Source organism: Oncorhynchus mykiss, chromosome 12 (assembly GCF_057628025.1).
Source record: "Oncorhynchus mykiss isolate SJ-2025 chromosome 12, ASM5762802v1, whole genome shotgun sequence".
Taxonomy (NCBI): Eukaryota; Metazoa; Chordata; class Actinopteri; order Salmoniformes; family Salmonidae; genus Oncorhynchus; species Oncorhynchus mykiss.
In genome coordinates, this window is record NC_143033.1 from 89,850,219 (window position 1) to 89,871,856 (window position 21,638).

Below are 21,638 nucleotides of genomic sequence, written 5' to 3' on the forward strand. Positions count from 1 at the left end.
CCATCAATGGTAGTCTTCACTGCAGTGACAGAGAGTGGGAGAGAAAGCGATAGAATGTGAAAGCACAAGAGGGAGAGAAAGAGAGATTATCACTGAGAACCTGATACAGCCAACGGAACCCTGGATGATTGTGACTTTATCCTCCCTGTTGCCAGGGCAACCTCATCACTTGGCTCAGAGCGATGTGTGATTGTCAAAAAATTACTCAATAAAATCACATTTAGCACGTGACACAGAATTGCAATGAACACATTGACAACGCATCTTTTTAGACGGGCTGGAGGGACATGGATTATTGGGTGATTCTTGGGTAAATATACCATAGAAATATAATCCTTCTTGTTCTCTAAATACAACTAACATATAATGACTGTGATGCACCAATTCAATCAAATGTGTCTGTGTGCTAGTAAAACTCTCTACGTGTGTGAGTGAGTGAGAGAGGGGGGGGCGTCTCTTCTCTTTGCTAAACAACCAATCAGAATATGAACACCTACACAGCCTTACGAAACAGCTCAGCAGGGCTGCTGAATGTTGGGTTGGTATTGAGTTAAGAAGGGTCTCCTCTGAATGCCTGTCTAAAAAGAGGGGGATGAGTGTTGAAAGACAAAAAGAAGCGATTGAGTGGTACTCTATGACGCCCACACAGGTACCATAGAATGCACTTCTCAGTCGAAGAGCTGCAGGGAAGGGATGATCTGGAGGCATGGAGGATAGAGAAGACACATACAGCATACAAGCACGCACGCACGCACGCACACACACACACACACACCGCCCACACAAAAGACGCCAACATCACACACATTGGTTCCATTGGTTTACCTGAAATCAGCTTCACCACTGAAATGCTGGGCATGAATGCAAAGCTAAACCAATATTTTCACAGCCCCCCTCTCCCTCGCCTCCCCCTTTCCGCTTCTCTCCCTCAACTTACTCTCTCTTTACCCCTACCCCTCCCCTGTGTAGGAGAGGGTATATCTGCTCGTAGAAGGATGCACTGGTGTTGAGGGGAGTGTTATTCCAAGGAAATTATGTCATGAAAGAGGGGAGTGAGATTGGAGAGAGGAGTGAGAGAGAGACCTCTGTACCTAGGCCTACAGCTTGTTTGGTGAAGCTCCTTAACAGGGTGATAGAGAGGGTGCATTTTCTTATTTAGTGGTCAAGTGTAGTATGTCTCTGAGTAACGTCTATCAGTAAAGAGAAGAGACACAGTTGGTTGAGCTTGGCTTTGATTGGTCAATGTACACTCGACCGTCATTAAGGTAGGGTCGTTTCGGTCACTTACTCCCGGTGAAGGCAATCCAGCGGGCGTATTTGGTGGCCTCGCGGCGCCAGTGGGATGCCACCAGCAGGCCACAGGTCACCGTGAGGGAGATGATACCCAGGATGATGAAGAAGAGCGTGGTGACCCACTCGGGGGGAAGCCGCGGGGGGATACAAGTGCGGTCCCGACCGTGGATGGTCTGGCACTGCCGCACCAGGCCTACCGTCAGGGCACCTATATATATATATATATAAATGAGAGAGAGAGAATAGGTGTTAGATCATACACACATTTAAATACTCTCACCAGCCACACTGTTAGGGCACATCCTTGTAGGGCTGGGCAGTAAACTGTATGACTATATACAGGTATTGATGCACAGTCCGGTTTGTATTTTTACTTTACCTTAACTTAAATAATGGTATTTGGTTTGTTAAATGTAATTGAAATGTAATAACTGAGTGATGTAACTAAAATAAATATGGCAATCGGCCGTTCTTACCGTTAGTAAGAGACTGCGAACAGCTGAGAACTGCTAATTTCCTAGCAAGAGCTTCTGGTGTGCACTTGTGCTTTTTTTGCCATGAATAGTGCCTGTGAGGCAGCACTGGAGCCAAAGATGTGCAAATGTACTTTTTTGCCACAAATCTTGCCTGTGAGGCAGTGCGGGTAACAAAAGCACTCTAGAAATCGGCACAATGCCCCTTGTGGCGAAAGGAACTGACATTGAATCCATTTAATATACAGTATATGGTACTTGGAAAGAAAAAGTGACTTTCACAAAATAGAGGCATAGAAAGAAAACAAATGTGGTACAGTGTGGAAATAACAAGCATGCACTGCACCCGGCCCGCCACAGGAGGCGCTAGTGCACAATGAGACAAGGACATCCTTGCCGGCCAAACCCTCCCTAACCCGGACGACGCTGGGCCTCCCGGTCACGGCCGGCTGCGACAGAGCCTGGACTCTAACCCAGAGTCTCTAGTGGCACAGCTAGTCCACTGCACCACTTGGGAGGAGGATGTGTTTTTATTTGAATTCCGGTGCTGCTCTGCACACACAAACATGTTAGCTAGCTAGCAGGTCCAACGTTAAGTCGACTATGATGTTCAAAGACATTCAAAGTTCCTTTATAGAAGCCGCTCCTCCATAGGTATAATTCTGTGGGCCTAATTCAGGTAATGCATGTCATAAGATTCCCAGCGCTTCAAGCCAAGCCTCCTCAACCCTCTCTCTCTCTCTCTCCCCACTGCAAAATGTCAGTCCCATCTCACACCCTACACTCATCTGTCCAGTGCATGTAAATATTTTGCCCACTCCACCACAAGCTGCTCTATCCGCACTGATTTCAGAAGTTTAAAAAGGAACAGAAAGGCACCATTAAAACCGGTAGTTTTTTGTTGGTTCGAACCGGTTCAGAACTTTATTTTGCTGGTCGGAACAGTGGAACGGAATGAAAACAATAATGGTTCTGTTTCAGAACGAAACAATTGTAAAATAATTTCGGTTCCAACCTCTGGTACTGTGTACAGTACAGCACAGTGAGTAGAGCATAGTATAGTACAGTCCAATACAATAGTACAGTACAATATAGTAGAGGACAATAAATAAAAGAGGCGTATAGTACAGTATATTGTCCTGTACTGAACTATACTGTATTCTACTGCGCTGTACAGAACTCCACTCATCTGTGCTGCGATGCCCAAACTTGTAAAACATGAAGACAATGATATTCATATCCATAATTACTCATTTCTGTGTAGTATAGATCAGGGACCCATGATGTATTTCCGTTACCGTAATTCCACTTCACTTACTGTAGTTCAATATCCAAAATAGATTTCTGTTAAACTCCACATGCCATAGGTGACACCCCATTCTTTCTGCAGACATCTTTGAATCTTATTGCTGCAATATGTAACTTTTTGGGCGACCCAACCAAATTCACATAGAAATGTGAGTTATAGATCGGCCATTCACATTGAAAGCAAGTCTAAGAAGCTGTATATTTGTTCTATGCGAGCTATTTCTATGCTTCTACTTGTGCGTTTTACTTTTGGGTTTGTACACCAGCTTTAAACAGATGAAAATACTATATTTTCTGTTATGGAAAATATAGTATTTCACAGTGATTTAGATGGCACAATGATTCTCTACACTATACTTGCTTGTTTTGTCACAAACTGAAATTAGGCGAACTATTAGAATTTTTGCAACCAGGAAATGGTGTTCTGCATAGTGTATCTTTAATTCTGAGCGTATATTTAACCGTTTTTGGAAAACGTGGTCACATAAAAACCTGAGGGAGATTTTACAGTAATTCCGTTACCAAAGTTTCCATCTGCACAGTTCTTACATTAAATTTGTTTTTGTAAAAAAAAAAAGAAGTGGAAATTGTTAAAAGTAGTCCTTGTGCATAGAGCTCTATTGTTTGTTAAACTTTGAAAATAAATGTTTTTTGTTTGGCATACATTCTAAAGTGAAAAGACTGAGACAAAGTTTAATTCCGTTACTGTGGAATTCCCCCCCTTTAATCTGTCTGTGAACCAATACCTGCTAGGAGCTCCTCTCTGCAGCCTACAGGGCCCAATTATGTCAGAGGAGGCTGAGGCTGTTGCTCTGTAACACACACAAGGACACACAAGCATGCACATCTCCCACACACACACTGCAACAGATTGTAATGGTTCTTCTCACACACAGGTGCACGTACACACAGCAACAGACATAAATCATTATCCACTCACAGGCACGCACACACACTGTATCCGGATGTTTGTCTCGACACCTCAGCATTCCCTGTATAATGTGTCAGTTCATTAAGAAGCAGAGGCTTTGAAAAAGTCTAAAATTCTGCTAGCTAACGTGACAGCAGTTCGCATCGCTACTATATATTTCATCTCACTTCTCCCATCAGACATAGTACAGTATTTCTCCCTTTGATTTATCCACCAAACACACACACCTTCCTGTCCTCTCTCTTCCTCTCTTCCTACTTCACTTTCTCTCACTTCAAACTGAAGAAGCTTCTTTCTCTCCAGGAGAGTTTCTTCCCTGATCTTGAAGTCAGTCAGTAAGTATGCACATCTGTTGGTCTGGAACACGGAGGAGAGGAGATAATATCTAGCCTATGGCGGAGAGCCTACTGGAGCCATCTATCACTGATCAGACACACACAGAGGATTTATAGCCTCTGGACTGAGCCATGATGACGTCTGCCAGAGATAGACTAGCTCATGAGCACACACACTTGTACAGTTACGTAGGCAGCCACACGTAGGTCACTCTTACACACACACAACACACACACACAAACACACATCAAACCACTGAGAACCATAGGAGAGACACTAAATCAGTGTGTGCTCGTCTTCATGGAGATTTCTACCTGAGTAATCAAAACGGTATCATATTATGCATGAAAGGTTTAGGTGGTAGGAACCTGTAGTCTTTTTAATGAAAGGTTTAGGTGGTAGGAACCTGTAGTCTTTTTCATGAAAGGTTTAGGTGGTAGGAACCTGTAGTCTTTTTCATGAAAGGTTTAGGTGGTAGGAACCTGTAGTCTTTTTCATGAAAGGTTTAGGTGGTAGGAACCTGTAGTCTTTTTCATGAAAGGTTTAGGTGGTAGGAACCTGTAGTCTTTTTAATGAAAGGTTTAGGTGGTAGGAACCTGTAGTCTTTTTAATGAAAGGTTTAGGTGGTAGGAACCTGTAGTCTTTTTCATGAAAGGTTTAGGTGGTAGGAACCTGTAGTCTTTTTAATGAAAGGTTTAGGTGGTAGGAACCTGTAGTCTTTTTCATGAAAGGTTTAGGTGGTAGGAACCCGTAGTCTTTTTCATGAAAGGTTAGGTGGTAGGAACCTGTAGTCTTTTTCATGAAAGGTTTAGGTGGTAGGAACCTGTAGTCTTTTTCATGAAAGGTTTAGGTGGTAGGAACCTGTAGTCTTTTTCATGAAAGGTTTAGGTGGTAGGAACCTGTAGTCTTTTTCATGAAAGGTTTAGGTGGTAGGAACCTGTAGTCTTTTTCATGAAAGGTTTAGGTGGTAGGAACCTGTAGTCTTTTTAATGAAAGGTTTAGGTGGTAGGAACCTGTAGTCTTTTTAATGAAAGGTTTAGGTGGTAGGAACCTGTAGTCTTTTTCATGAAAGGTTTAGGTGGTAGGAACCTGTAGTCTTTTTAATGAAAGGTGGGCTCGGATATGAAGAGTGGGTTTTACTACCACCTTCACCATAATCTTACCAGGTAGGCTATCGACAATACTTGAATTTTACAACAACTTGGAAAGACATGGTGGAAAAGATGATACAATACATATTGGAGGTCCAATGGTGGAGATGCTGAAAGACAGATTGGCCTGGGAATCTCCTCTTGCACTGGGGCAGGGCGGGTCTCGTCTCCTCTGGTATCCCACAGCGAGCCAAACAGTCCACTGGCCATCAGTCCAGAGGAAATCCTGTCCCCTTTATAACAGCTAGCAGGCCAGCACAACACCGCCTCTACAATAACAAGCAAACACCGCCTCAACCCTTCCCTAACCACACGTACAAACACTATGAAGGCCTAATGCTCCTCTGCTGGAGAATGCTGTCATGTGCTAGAACAATAGAGAACATTTTAGAGATTATATAATCAACATAATCTAGAATCCGAGCCCTGGATATTCTAAAATAGGCTACATCCAAGAATACCAACATTCTAGAAGGCCATTATTGCCTTGCCTTGTGCAGTCTGCACTGGGGCCAATGTGTTCTGCTGTCAACCGGAAGAACTACTCAGCCTTTAGACTAAAGAAAGAAGGAGGTCAGAGCGAGGCAGACTAAAATGGCACCTGGAACGCCCACCAGAGCACTAGAGCTTACCCAAGAGCCTATTTCTGAAGTGAAGTAGGCCATATATTCCTGCCTGGGTACTGTAACCTTGAACCTGTCTGAGGACGGGAAGTGTGTGTGTGTGGAACATCAGCAGGCTTTGATAGCACTAATAGTCTTGTTTTATGGCCATTTCCCCCCGGATCCTCCAGCCTCCTGCTGATTCACTAGCTCTCAGTGGAATTCCTGCCTTACAACAGGCAGGCACGGCATGGCACACACACCACTGGACACGACACACACACGGCATGCAAAAACATGGTACTCTGACATAAATTACACAAACGTACACACACACACATACACACTCCGTGAGACTACACATCTGGATAAATAAACCTGGAATCTAAAATGAAAAGTGTGAGCAATGGAGCGACGCCTCATTTCCCCCCAGCCCACCGCAGAGCAGAGATGGTGAAGGGTACAGCAAGACCCACCACTGCTGCTGTGTACAGAGACAGACATCCAGATATACACAGAGCACAACAACCAGTAGCACACAAACACTCATACACTGTCCCACACAATAATACAGCCTCTTCACAAAGATACTGACAGTCCCCATAAAAACATTATTAACAGTTCTAATCTCCATGGATCCCTGTGTCTCTAGCTAACCGTGTCCCATGTGCCTCCCCTCTATTCTCTCTGTATTCACACAGCTCATATCTGTTTCTCTTCTCCGGTGTTCCCTCCCATGTGCCTCCCCTCTATTCTCTCTGTATTCACACAGCTCATATCTGTTTCTCTTCTCCGGTGTTCCCTCCCATGTGCCTCCCCTCTATTCTCTCTATATTCACACAGCTCATATATGTTTCTCTTCTCCGGTGTTCCCTCCCATGTGCCTCCCCTCTATTCTCTCTGTATTCACACAGCTCATATCTGTTTCTCTTCTCCGGAGTTCCCTCCCATGTGCCTCCCCTCTATTCTCTCTGTATTCACACAGCTCATATCTGTTTCTCTTCTCCCCATCCCCATCCCCTCCCTCCTGACGTCTCACTGTTTATCACAACTTCTCTCTCTCTATGTTCCTTCCTTCTTTCCCTCCATCCATATTCACTCTTCTTTGAGTGAGATCACTGTTTCTCACCCCCTCTCTCTATCTCCATTAGATTACTGCTTCTCGCCCAGTCTGTGTCTAAATGAGAGGAAATGAGGGCTGTGTGAGTTGGTCCTGAGCATGGGAGAGCATGGCGATACTGTCATTAGTGTAGGTGCAGAGAGGTGTTAGCTACTGTTAGCCAGACAGCAGGCAGCACTGGAGGGATGAGTGGAGTAGGAGGCCTCTAAACTCTGCTGGGTGGAAGTATGGAGGTGGAGGCAGCACTGGAGGGATGAGTGGAGCAGGAGGCCTCTAAACTCTGCTGGGTGGAAGTATGGAGGTGGAGGCAGCACTGGAGGGATGAGTGGAGCAGGAGACCTCTAAACTCTGCTGGGTGGAAGTATGGAGGTGGAAGCAGCACTGGAGGGATGAGTGGAGCAGGAGACCTCTAAACTCTGCTGGGTGGAAGTATGGAGGTGGAGGCAGCACTGGAGGGATGAGTGGAGCAGGAGACCTGCAGCACTGGAGGGGTGAGTGGAGCAGGAGACCTCTAAACTCTGCTGGGTGGAAGTATGGAGGTGGAGGCAGCACTGGAGGGATGAGTGGAGCAGGAGACCTCTAAACTCTGCTGGGTGGAAGTATGGAGGTGGAGGCAGCACTGGAGGGATGAGTGGAGCAGGAGGCCTCTAAACTCTGCTGGGTGGAAGTATGGAGGTGGAGGCAGCAATGGTGGGATGAGTGAAGCAGGAGACCTCTAAACTCTGCTGGGTGGAAGTATGGAGGTGGAGGCAGCACTGGAGGGATGAGTGGAGCAGGAGACCTCTAAACTCTGCTGGGTGGAGGCAGCACTGGAGGGATGAGTGAAGCAGGAGACCTCTAAACTCTGCTGGGTGGAAGTATGGAGGTGGAGGCAGCACTGGAGGGGTGAGTGGAGCAGGAGACCTCTAAACTCTGCTGGGTGGAAGTATGGAGGTGGAAGGCAGCCACTGCAGGTTTTAACAGCCCGGCCGTTCTTGTACTTACATCACAGGGCTGCAGGGGAAGGTAGACTGTAGTGTTGACTGTCCCCACACACACACACACACACACACACACACAACATAGCCACACGCACAGGTGAAGACACGCATACATACACACATTCATTCCAGAGACGTATACAAACAACACACACACAAGCTGGCTGCATATTCAATATCCGTACACAAATAAACACTACATACAGTCTTCAAAGGTGGACTTGAAAGGTAGGAAAACACATAGCCACGGTCTGAAGTTAGTTACCACTGCATAAGTTTTCCAAGTGTTTCCAGAAGACACGTTTCTTCATATTCATTCCATGACAAAAGGACAGACGCTTACACACACAGTTTTACTTAACACAACAACATAAAAGCACTTGTTAAGGGAGAGGGCAGGAAGCTGGTAGTATACTTTTCAACAGCGAAGCACTTCTTTCTCCCCCTAGTCCCTCATGCCCTGACCACGTACTACAACAGGATGCTGCCCAGTCAGTGCAGACAAAGATGGTGGAGGAGGATTCTGCTCTCTGGTACAGCTGGTACAGGGAAACAGGTGATGTTATTGTGGCTGTGTCCCAACTTGGCTGTTGATACTAGCATGGCCACCTCCAACTGGCTCATTCAATCTCTCTACACTCCCCTGCAACTCTTCCCTGGCCAGGGTGTTGAAAATGTGTTCAGTTAACGTATCTGGTAAAGTAAGGGTTAATGATCAAATATTAACTTGCTACATTCACACATACAGCCTACTGTAACTGTGCTTGCTCTACTAAAACAAGGCTAACCAAGACAGTTATCCAAACCTTATGCCCCAATAGCACGCAGGGAAGCAACAGGGATACTTTGGCTGTACAAGGACGAGGCCAAATTAAGAGCTATTTCCAGATGTACGCTTTTAAATATCAAATTTTCAATGGCACGGCTTTGTTTAAACAACAAAAACAATTTCCTCAATTGTACCTCAGCGCAAAGGTTGTTTAGTCAGAACAGAGCGATCAGAACAGAACATTTTCACAGCAGTGGGAGGGCTTGGCACCGCTTGCTGGCTTTGCCATTTAGAAGTAGACCAGAAATCACTCTAAAAACAGCCACCGACACGACCTATCACTGAGAGAGACAATCAGCCGTCCATGTCAACACACCGATGAATAGAACAGAAGAGTGTGAGAGACAGAGCGGGAGAGAGATAAGAGAGGTACATCATTTTCTCCCTTCGCAGCTGTAACACACATACACACACTCCAACACAGAATTTATACACGCCATGACGGCCTTGCTGGCTGTTCTCTTTTCTGAAATTGTCACGACTATCCCCTTGTGGTCTTCTTCTATGGTGGACTTTGTTCTCTCGCACAGCTCATGTCAAAGCTTCCCCTCCACTGTGTTTTCAGGGTGATGTTGTACCCCTCGGTTATAGGCATGGATTTGTGGAACGGCGGCGTTAATCCAATGTCTTTATGCCTCTTAGATTCTCTATCAATATGTGTTGTGTGTGTTCGGATCACCAAAAGTAGAAATCTAATCTTGCCATGAAAAAAGGACTTGGACAGGAGTATAGAGCTGTTTCACTTAAGTGTCACTAATATCCCTTTCACATAGGATTTACAGTTTGTTGCATGCAATTGTTTTGCAATGTTAACATGACCCCCTTTCAAAACAGGTCCATCTTTACCACATTCTTGCCGGCATAAGACTTTCACATGTATATATCCCCAGCGCATGCCGGCACAGGTGACGAGTGAGGGTAGGGGTGTGCAGATGTGTGTGGACGGCTATTTGAATAAAATAGCTGTCATCTAACAAAACATTTTTTATTGCACATGAGAGTTTGTAGGTGCCTGTACAGTGCCTTCAGAAAGTATTCATATCCCTTGACTTATTCTAGTCGTGGCCAAAAGTTTTGAGAATGACACAAATATTAAGTTTGCTGCTTCAGTGTCTAGATATTTTTGGCAGAAGTTACTATGGAATACTGAAGTATAATTACAAGCATTTTATAAGTGTCAAAGGCTTTTTATTGACAATTAAATTAAGTTGATGCAAAGTGTCAATATTTGCAGTGTTGACCCTTCGTTTTCAAGACCTCTGCAATCCGCCCTGGCATGCTGTCAATTAACTTCTGGGCCACATCCTGACTGATGGAAGCCCATTCTTGCATGATCAATGCTGGGAGTTTGTCAGAATTTGTGGGGTTTTGTTTGTCCACCTGCCTCTTGAGGATTGACCACAAGTTGTCAATGGGATTAAGGTCTGGGGAGTTTCCTGGCCATGGACCCAAAATATCGATGTTTTGTTCTCCGAGCCACTTAGTTATCACTTTTGCCTTCTGGGAAGGTGCTCCATCATGCTGGAAAATGCATTGTTCGTCACCAAACTGTTCCTGGATGTTTGGGAGAAGTTGCTCTTGGAGGATGAGTTCGTACCATTCTTTATTCATGGCTGTGTTCTTAGGCAAAATTGTGAGTAAGCCCACTCCCTTGGCTGAGAAGCAACCCCACACATGAATGGTCTCAGGATGCTTTACTGTTGGCATAACACAGGACTGAGGATAGCGCTCGCCTTGTCTTCTCTGAACAAGCTTTTTTCCGAATGCCCCAAACAATTGGAAAGGGGATTCATCAGAGAAAATGACTTTACCCCAGTCCTCAGCAGTCCTTTTGCAGAATATCAGTCTGTCACTGATGTTTTTTTCCTGGAGAGAAGTGGCTTCTTTGCTGCCCTTCTTGACACCAGGCCATCCTCCAAAAGTCTTCGCCTCACTGTGCGTGCAGATGCACTCACACCTGCCTGCTGCCATTCCTGAGCAAACTCTGTACTGGTGGTGCCCTGATGCCATAGCTGAATCAACTTTAGGAGACAGTCCTGGCGCTTGCTGGACTTTCTTGGGCGCCCTGAAGCATTCTTCACGACATTTTAACCGCTCTCCTTGAAGTTCTTGATGATCTGATAAATGGTCGATTTAAGTGCAATCTTACTGGCAGCAATATCCTTACCTGTGAAGCCCTTTTTGTGCAAAGCAATGATGACGACACGTGTTTCCTTGCAGGTAACCATGATTGACAGAGGAAGAAAAATTATTCCAAGCACCATCCTCCTTTTGAAGCTTCCAGTCTGTTATTCAAACTCAATCAGCATGACAGAGTGATCTCCAGCCAACTGAGTTAACAAGAGAATTACTGACATAATGTCAGCTGGTCCTTTTGTGGCAGGGCTGAAATGCAGTGGAAATATTTTGGGGGGGATTCAGTTCATTTGCATGGCAAAGAGGGACTTTGCAATTAGTTGCAGTTCATCTGATCACTCTTCTTATCATAACATTCTGGGATATATGCAAATTGCCATCATACAAACTAAAGGCAGCAGACTTTGTGAAAATGTATATTTGTGTCATTCTCAAACCTTTTGGCCACGACTGTAAATTGTTGTGTTAGAGCCTGAATTCAAAATGGATTAAAAAAAATCTCACCCATCTACACACAATACCCCATAATGTCAAAGTGAAAACATGTTTTTAGACATTTCTGCAAATGTATTGAAAATGAAATACAAAAATATCTAATTTAGGTAAGTATTCAACCCCTGAGTAAATACATGATAGAATTAACTTTGGCAGCGATTACAGCTGTGAGTCTTTCTGGGTAAGTCTATAAGACCTTTGCACACCTGGATTGTACAATATTTGCACATTCTTTTTCAAATTCATCAAGCTCTGTCAAGTTGGTTGTTGATCATTGCTAGACAGCCATTTTCAAGTCTTGCCATAGATTTAAGCCGATTTAAGTCAAAACTGTAAACTAGGCCACTCAGGAACATTAAATGTCATCTTGGTAAGCAACTTGTGTATATCTGGCCATGTGTTTTAAGTTACTGTCCTACTGAAAGATATATTTGTCTCCTAGTGTCTGTTGGAAAGCAGACAACCAGGTTTTACTCTAGGATTTTGCCTGTGCTTAGCTCTATTCCATTTATTTTTATCCCCAAAAAATCCCTAGTTTTTGACGATGACAAGCATACATATAACATGATGCAGCCACCACCATGCTTGAAAATATGAAGAGTGGTACTCAGTGATGTGTTGTGTTAAGATTTGCCCCAAACATAACACTTTGTATTCAGGACAAAGTTCATTTCTTTGCCACCTTTTTGGCAGTTTTACTTTAGTGCCTTATCGCAAACAGGATGCATATTTTGGAATATTTGTATTCTGTACAGGCTTCCTTCTTTTCAATCTGTCATTTAGGTCAGTATTGTGGCGTAACTACAATGTTGTTGAGCCATCCTCGGTTTTCTCCTATCACAGCCCCCCCAAAAACATCTGTAACTGTTTTAAAGTCACCATTGGCCTGGTAAATTCCCTTAGGTTTCCTTCCTCTCTGGCACCAGAGTTAGGAAGGACGTGTGTATCTTTGTAGTAACTGGGTGTATTGATACACCATCCAAAGTGTATTTCATAACATCAACATGCTCAAAGGGATATTCAATGTCTTTTTTTATTTATACTTATCCACCAATCGGTGCCCTTCTTTGCAAGGCACTGGAAACCCTCACTGGTCTTTATGGTTGAATCTGTGTTTAAAATTAATTGTTCGACTGAGGGATCTTACAGATAATTGTACATGTAGGGTACAGAGATGAGGTCATTTAAAAATCCTGTTAAACACTGTTATTGCACACGGAGTGAGTCCATGCAACTTGTGACTTAAGTGTTACTCGTGAACTTATTTAGGCTTGCCATAACAAAGGGGTTGAAAACTTATTGACTCAAGACATTTCAGCGTTTCATTTTTAATTAAATTGTCAATTTCTAAAAACATAATTCCACTTTGACATTATGGAGTATTGTGTGTAGGCCACTGACACAAAATATACATTTAATCAATTTCAAATTCAGGCTGTAACACAACAAAATGTGGAAAAAGTCAACAGGTGTGAATAGTTCCTGAAGGTCCTGTATGTGCTTTAGAAAACATTACAATCTGCTCTTTCCGATCATGTAAAGAAATCTCAAATTTGACCTGGATGAACCTCTGCACCCTTTATCTTTTTTTCCTACCCTGGCTCCGCTTTGTTAGGGAGCAGGCGTAGGCTGTTACATTTGGAGTATCTTCCTCATGATACAGATTAGAAAATATAGATTGCTATTATTTTTCAAACAGATATTCAGATAATGCCCCATGCTTGTTTCAAAGCAGCACAATGGTGCTGTCCCATCAAAACAGTGCTGAAATGATCATCAAGTTGACCACGCTTTTTGTCTTGGAAAGAAATGTAAAGAAGACACAATATGCTTCCTGCATGAAATGATAGTGCTACATATGTCTGGCAGCTGGAAGGTGAAGCGAGGATCTCATTATCAAGTCTACTTGTAGGATGGAATTGTGAGAGATGGCATATCACATTTCAGTCAAGAAAACAAAATAACACTAAATACTGAACCGTGACCCTTTTTAATCTCACTGTCTCTCTCTGTGTGTGGGTCTATTTTCATTCAGATGGTGACAGAGACATTCTGAAGACAACAGGATCTACAGGAGGGCAGAGGGCTGCGGGCAGATTCACAGTTGTCTCCGTGACACTGACACTGCCAGTAATAATGGGCTTTGTGTAGAAGCCCAGGCAGGAAATGAAGTTTACTGTGATTGCCTGGGAACGTCACACAGAGGTGAGGACAGGGTCTTTTCAGCTGGAGAGCCAACATTTCTCCTCCTTTTGTGCCAGTGGTTGTCGTGGTCCCCAAACGTCTCTGTGTTGCCCTGGGCCAGGAGTTGTTCCTAGTCAGGTTACGTAGTCAGGATTGGAGAAACTCCAGACTCTACTTATGACTTACTCACTTGCAGGCTTTTCAATTGGTCTTGTTTAACAACAAATCAATAATGTTATCTCCTTCATTAGAATTATCTTTAGCCGTGACCAAAGACAGGTGTAGAGTAACCCATTTAGGAAACACAGCTGTGGCATTGTGTTGAGTGAGAAGACTCAACCCTTCTTCTGTATATTATACACACAAGGTATCTGACTCAAGGTTTCAATTACAGGGGTGTTTAGAGCTGCCGAGCTCTCCTGTAGGAAATCAAGGCACCGTAATAAGGGCACCACCCTAAGAGTCAATATGTAGCTCAAAATCAAAATCCTGGTTCCATTAACGCTAATCCAGATAACTGATGTACAGTGCCTTGCGAAAGTATTCGGCCCCCTTGAACTTTGCGACCTTTTGCCACATTTCAGGCTTCAAACATAAAAATATAAAACTGTATTTTTTTGTGAAGAATCATCAACAAGTGGGACACAATCATGAAGTGGAACGACATTTATTGGATATTTCAAACTTTTTTAACAAATCAAAAACTGAAAAATTGGGCGTGCAAAATTATTCAGACCCTTTACTTTCAGTGCAGCAAACTCTCTCCAGAAGTTCAGTGAGGATCTCTGAATGATCCAATGTTGACCTAAATGACTAATGATGATAAATATAATCCACCTGTGTGTAATCAAGTCTCCGTATAAATGCACCTGCACTGTGATAGTCTCAGAGGTCAGTCAAAAGCGCAGAGAGCATCATGAAGAACAAGGAACACACCAGGCAGGTCCGAGATACTGTTGTGAAGAAGTTTAAAGCCGGATTTGGATACAAAAAGATTTCCCAAGCTTTAAACATCCCAAGGAGCACTGTGCAAGCGATAATATTGAAATGGAAGGAGTATCAGACCACTGCAAATCTACCAAGACCTGGCCGTCCCTCTAAACTTTCAGCTCATACAAGGAGAAGACTGATCAGAGATGCAGCCAAGAGGCCCATGATCACTCTGGATGAACTGCAGAGATCTACAGCTGAGGTGGGAGACTCTGTCCATAGGACAACAATCAGTCGTATATTGCACAAATCTGGCCTTTATGGAAGAGTGGCAAGAAGAAAGCCATTTCTTAAAGATATCCATAAAAAGTGTTGTTTAAAGTTTGCCACAAGCCACCTGGGAGACACACCAAACATGTGGAAGAAGGTGCTCTGGTCAGATGAAACCAAAATTGACCTTTTTGGCAACAATGCAAAACGTTATGTTTGGCGTAAAAGCAACACAGCTGAACACACCATCCCCACTGTCAAACATGGTGGTGGCAGCATCATGGTTTGGGCCTGCTTTTCTTCAGCAGGGACTGGGAAGATGGTTAAAACTGATGGGTAGATGGATGGAGCCAAATACAGGACCATTCTGGAAGAAAACCTGATGGAGTCTGCAAAAGACCTGAGACTGGGACGGAGATTTGTCTTCCAACAAGACAATGATCCAAAACATAAAGCAAAATCTACAATGGAATGGTTCAAAAATAAACATATCCAGGTGTTAGAATGGCCAAGTCAAAGTCCAGACCTGAATCCAATCGAGAATCTGTGGAAAGAACTGAAAACTGCTGTTCACAAATGCTCTCCATCCAACCTCACTGAGCTCGAGCTGTTTTGCAAGGAGGAATGGGAAAAAATTTCAGTCTCTCGATGTGCAAAACTGATAGAGACATACCCCAAGCGACTTACAGCTGTAATCGCAGCAAAAGGTGGCGCTACAAAGTATTAACTTAAGGGGGCTGAATAATTTTGCACGCCCAATTTTTCAGTTTTTGATTTGTTAAAAAAGTTTGAAATATCCAATAAATGTCGTTCCACTTCATGATTGTGTCCCACTTGTTGTTGATTCTTCACAAAAAAATACAGTTTTATATCTTTATGTTTGAAGCCTGAAATGTGGCAAAAGGTCGCAAAGTTCAAGGGGGCCGAATACTTTCGCAAGGCACTGTAGGTACAGCTAACTTAATTAGGAGGTTACAAAAATCTGACCTATGATCAGTGTCTGTGGGCAACATCTTCATGCATCCCTACTAATTGGCCTGGGTGGCATTTCTGTTTCTCTACACTTTGACCTTAGAGAGACACCATGATGAGGTCCTCCGCCACTGATCCCAAATCAGGTTTGCTTTTTGTTTTTATATAGTAATGGTTTAGGTTTAATGCTGGGGTATGGTCATCTGATCCTAGATCTGAGCATAGGGGCAAATTCCACTAGGATTGTGTTTGGGTGACATTTCACTCCGGTCCATAATGCCCCGCAATGAGGAATGTGTGTGGGTAACACACAAAGGATGCAATTCAATAGCCTAAAGTGACCACCTCTGCTGGTCTCCTCCACTCCTCTTTACTGAATGCACTGGCTAGGTCAGGGTTTCCCAAACTAGGGGTTGCGACCCCATGAGGGGTCGCCTGCTTTGAAAATGGGGTTGCGAGAGAAAATGTGCGCTTACTTCATAGAACCAGGGTTACATCATTAACCTAGATGCGGTTTTAATAAAAAAGAGTGGTTTATGTAGGGCCCTATGATTTCCGAGATGCTGAAAACGCAGACGGAATTTGGTAATAAAAATGGAATCAACTGTAAAACATGGAAGATTGCAGAATTTTCCATAATTTGGCTGAAATTGAAAATGATTTCATAATTGTAAAATTAGACGAGTAGGCCTAGATAAATAATTAAGTTTTCGATTGGGGTGTTTTGAGGGGGGAGGTTGTGCGTGGGACCTAGGACGGCCAAGTCATCAAAAATACGAAAAACTTTGACCCTAACCCCTAAATTCAGAGCAGAGCAATACCCAAAGGACTATGAGTCAGGCGATAAGCTGTTCTGCAAATTATGTCAACATACTATTGATTGGACCCGTAAAAATACATGTGATGACCACTTAAAGTCTAAAGCCCATGTGAAAAACAAGGAAAAGCACCGTGTTAGCCAGAGCATACCTCTTCAAACAACCATTTCTAGTGCAAGCTCATCAGCAGATTCAAGACGAGAATTTATTCAGGACTTTGCGGCTGTGTGCGCGCCGATCCCCTTAGAAAAGCTAAGAAAGCTATGGCCGTTTTAAGTGTGAAGCACTGCAAACAGGAAGGAGCGTTCCTCGAAAATGAGAGCAGCCTCTGTCAAACTCACCCGCCCCGTGTGTGCGGCCAACATATGACTGCCGTTCTACTGAAGATCCGTGGGAAGAAGTTTGTGGTGGTTGTTGACGAGACAACAGATCCAGGGGATTGCAGCGTTCGAAACATCGTCATTGGTGAGTTAACTCAACAGCCTATTAATAAAGCGCTGCAACTGCAGAATGTAAATGTAGGCCGTGAATTGTCCGCATGCAAATTGTGATATTCCAAACGACAAGCTTTCGTGGTGAAATATAGCGATGCATAATGTCAGCAGCCGTCTGCCTCTCCATCTAGCTAACTATCGCTGTATCTATATTGTGTTTACACTTGAAATTTAAATAACACTAATTTTGTCACAATATTATTTTAGATTAAAACATAACTAAAGTTTGTCCTTATCTTTCATCGCAGGTGTTGAAAACCAGTACTTTCTGGTAGATGTCATTTTCATGGACAGATGCAACTACTCAACGTTTTCCCAAGCTATACTAGCCTCCCTCCACAGCAACCATCTGAACCTGAATGATGCCTGGGCAGTGGTCACAGACAATGCCTCCTACTGCCTGAAGGCATACAAGGAGGTTCTGAAAGGAGAGATGCCCAACAGTGTTCATGTACCCTGTCTCTATCAGGTCATCAATCTGGAGGGTGAAACCTGGCAGCACTACAAATACTTCTCTGAAGTTGCATCACTTGGGACATGGATGAGATCTGTCTTCTTCAAGAAGCCTGTCAGAAATAGAAGATGGGTGAGCTTCCTCATTATGAAGGAGTTTGTGCAGGCCAAGGCTCCTCCTGAAGCAGTGAGCTCCAGATGGAATAGTTCATTTGAGGCAGTGAAGTACCATGCAGAGCATGTTCATCTGTACAGAGAGTTTTTGTTGGCAGAAAAGTCATCATCCCAGGCAGTCACAAACCTCCTCAGCCAGCTGGAAACAGAGGATAAGGTTGCTGCATTGTTGCCTACATTCTTGCATTATTATGTTTTAATTTATAATGAAACACTTTGTAGAACTCTGTATTGAAGCACTTGCCATGATAACAAATTGTGAAATGTTGTGTTGCATCATTACAAATGTACTGTTTCCCTGTACTATGCCCAAAAGCCGTTAGAACCGAGTGGACAAGACCAGTGGGACTGTGATGATGTTCTTTTCTACACAGAAGATCATCCAACATTATTGCCATACCTTTGATGCACTTCAGTCACTTCATACTGTCATAGTCCAAACTAAAAAAGTAAACAATTGCAGTTGATTACATAACTTATTTTAATTTAATTTAATTTTTTACATCGTGGTGTCGCAATTATTATTTTTATATCAAAATGGGGTCAGGAGCCAAAGAACCTCACAAGGTTAAAGCCATGTGGATAGACAGCCATCCAGGAATTCACCTGTTCGGTACAGGTGGAGGATAGGAGACGAGGAAGCCACTTTAGACTATTGAGATACACCCACTGAATTTTTTATTTTATTTAACCTTTATTTAACTAGGCAAGTCAGTTAAGAACAAATTCTTATTTACAATGACGGCCTACTCCGGCCAAACCCAGACGATGCTGGGCCAATTGGGTGCTGCCCTTTGGGACTCCTAATCACGCTCGGATGTGATGCAGTCTGGATTCGAACCAGGGAGCAGGGGTGACACCTCCAGCACTGAGATGCAGTTCCTTCGACTGCTGCACCACTTGGGAGCCCACTGTAGCCTTGCCAGCATCAGTAGAAGATGAAGAGAGAGATTCCACCCTGTCAAACATTTACGTCTTCCATGGTAGAATCATATCTGTTCATCACTTAGTAATTAACATGCCTTCTCTGAAGAGTAATCAAGTGACAAACAATTACACAGATTGTTTGTCACCGAGTGGCGCAGCGGTCTAAGGCACTGCATCTCAGTGCTAGAGGTGTCACTACAGACCCTGGTTTGATTCCAGGCTGTATCACAACCGGCCGTGATTAGGAGTCCCATATGACGGCGCACAATTGGCCCAGCATTGTCTGGGTTTGGCCAGGGTAGGCCGTCATTGTAAATAAGAATTTGTTCTTAACTGACTTGCCTAGTTAAATAAAGGATAGCAGATGATTTAATGCTTTGCTAAATGCCATGTCTGCATCTTTGTGCTACGCTAAGAGAAACTGAAACTGACAGATGAAGATTAAAGCAATATTCACATTGGTCACACAATGTCTTTACAACCAATAATACATTCAGTCTCATAAATTACATTCAGATGACTTAATCAAAAGCAGAGGCTGAAGACTGATGATAGAGTTCTTTTCTTGTTTCTGTTTTTTTTAATGTTAAAATCTTTCTACTATAGCAATGTTGTTTGGGGGCAAATAGAGCATAGCCTATTTGTTACTTGTACAGGCATTAAAGAAGTGAGGCTGTGTTAGGCCAATTATGCCAGTATAAATTGAGAACAGAAGAAGAAGAAACATTACAAAACAAACTGCATTTGTATGCTTGCTTTCCCTTCATCCAAAAATAAATCAAATCATCACTTCCATTAATGTGCTTGTTGAGAGTGTAAGATCTACAATTATCTCCCAAATTGTGGTGAGCAATTAGGCTAACCACTATGTCCACAAACACATCACAATCAAACCATGATGACAGAGGGAAATTCTTATGATGCGTCACACAGGCCAACCCTGACCAAATTACTTTTTCTGCCATCCATTAAAAGGCTGTCAATGTGCTGGAAATGTTCTTCTCTATATTGAGTTACTTCTATAATGAATTGGACCGATAACACCTAATACCCGCAGCCTGTCACAAAACCAGGAGGGTATGATGAGAAGCACAGGATACCAAACACAGGCTTTGTGACTATATCCCTGGGTGAGAAAAGCCTGGTGCCTTCAGAGACAGGATGTTAAGAAGGGTCTTTCCATCTCATAAACAGCCCAACAAAAGACGTCATCATCAAAGAAACCGCAGGGAAGACTGTGGAGGGGAAGTGAGAACAGTGGGAGATATGAGAGGATGGTCGTTTGCACCGCTCTACTAAAACCAGCAGCCAAACCAAAACAAACCCTTTTGGCCAATTACAGCCTGAGTTGCGCCTTGGAAAGTATTTTTTTGTCGAGAATTAAAACATTATATAATTGGAATCGGTTATGACATTGTTTTCCCTATATTCATTTAGCAGGGGTGGCCCACCACTGTTAATTGTTGCCACCACTGCAAAAAAAAATGGTTGTTTATAATCAATATCGGCTGAGACTCGCTTTTAAATGGATAGTCGTTGGCTCAATGACTGGAAGTCTATGGGAACAGCTTGCATGTCATTGCCCTAACGCTACCCTTGTCACCACTGCTGAACAAAAATCCAAGGGGAAACACTAAGATGTGTGGTTTGCAATGCATGCAACCCTACACTTACCAGCACTTTTGCTGTGGTAGGCTAATTGCAGGTGTGACCATTATCAACAAAGCAGGAGTGAGGCAGATGGCACAGCCTAGCAGGAATAGGTTACTGAGGCCATTGCTGAGTAGGCATACCGAAGCAACTCAGCATGCTTTCTAATTACATGTAATTACAATTCTTATTTACTGTCGAACACGAGTTAGCTACTCTTCATTTCCAGTAAGGGTGTCAATATTGTCAAGTCGTTTTTAAAGACCAAACATGAATGTTATTGTCATAGAAGGCTTATTTGAGTTGATGTGTGAGAGTGTGTGTGGACACAGTCCAATTGAAAGATAAAGACAGTGAGCACACATCAGAAACAGTGTTTTGAAAACATCCGTCCCGTTTCTTCTTAGAAAATAGGGCAGTGAAAACAAATAGCTCCCACTGCAGCAGCTGACAGGCTACATTGGTTTCACATTGGTGCATGAACCCTTCCTGACCCAGTTCCTACTATAAGCCGTCATCATCGTGGGGTGGGGGTGGGTACAAAGAAGAGCATCAGCCTATTAATGGCATGTGGATACGTTTTGAGGCTTGTCAACAGAAAAAGACCAACTGGCATTCGGGAGGCCAGCAGGAAGCCTGTATTCAACACTTGTTACAGTTGGTCAAGTCTGTCGATTGACCCATAGGATTGACCACGAAGTGGTCATTGACGTGGCCAATTGCTCTGATGACAGATCTATCTACTAAATAAACAACCGCCGCCAATAAATTACTGAGTAGTGCTTCTTGGTCTTGCTAATATGAAATCATTACAACTCTACCCTTACGTAATACATGGGAAAGAGAGTAGTAGAGAATACAACATATATCAAATTATTTGTGTGTGTCACCAATATATCAGCAATAACTTATTATATAGGCCTAAAATAATATCTACATGTGATATATACATTATATATTTATTATGCATCCCTATTTTGGATTAGTAGCCCAGTGTTTCAAATCACAGAGGAACATAGAACAAACGACTGAGTTGCAGAGAGGACAAGATACCCCGGCTGATATGTAAACATTGCTAGAGGGTGAATGCAGCAGCAGGTAAAGGCTTCAAT

General features: G+C 43.2%; 1 protein-coding gene and 1 long non-coding RNA gene across 2 annotated transcripts in view; one reads left to right on the forward strand and one right to left on the reverse strand.

Moving 5' to 3' along the window:
* LOC110486786 (uncharacterized protein C16orf52 homolog B) overlaps positions 1-21,638 on the reverse strand; it is a 32,807-nt gene that overhangs the window by 9,869 nt on the left and 1,300 nt on the right. The window contains exon 2 of the mRNA XM_090193982.1: positions 1,289-1,501. Coding sequence (XP_090050108.1) covers positions 1,289-1,501 — 213 coding nt within the window. The remainder of the gene's footprint in view (positions 1-1,288; positions 1,502-21,638) is intronic.
* Positions 14,742-18,455, forward strand: LOC149979435 (uncharacterized). The gene is made up of 2 exons (XR_016485394.1): positions 14,742-17,293; positions 17,571-18,455. It is a non-coding gene; the product is annotated as an uncharacterized LOC149979435 (long non-coding RNA).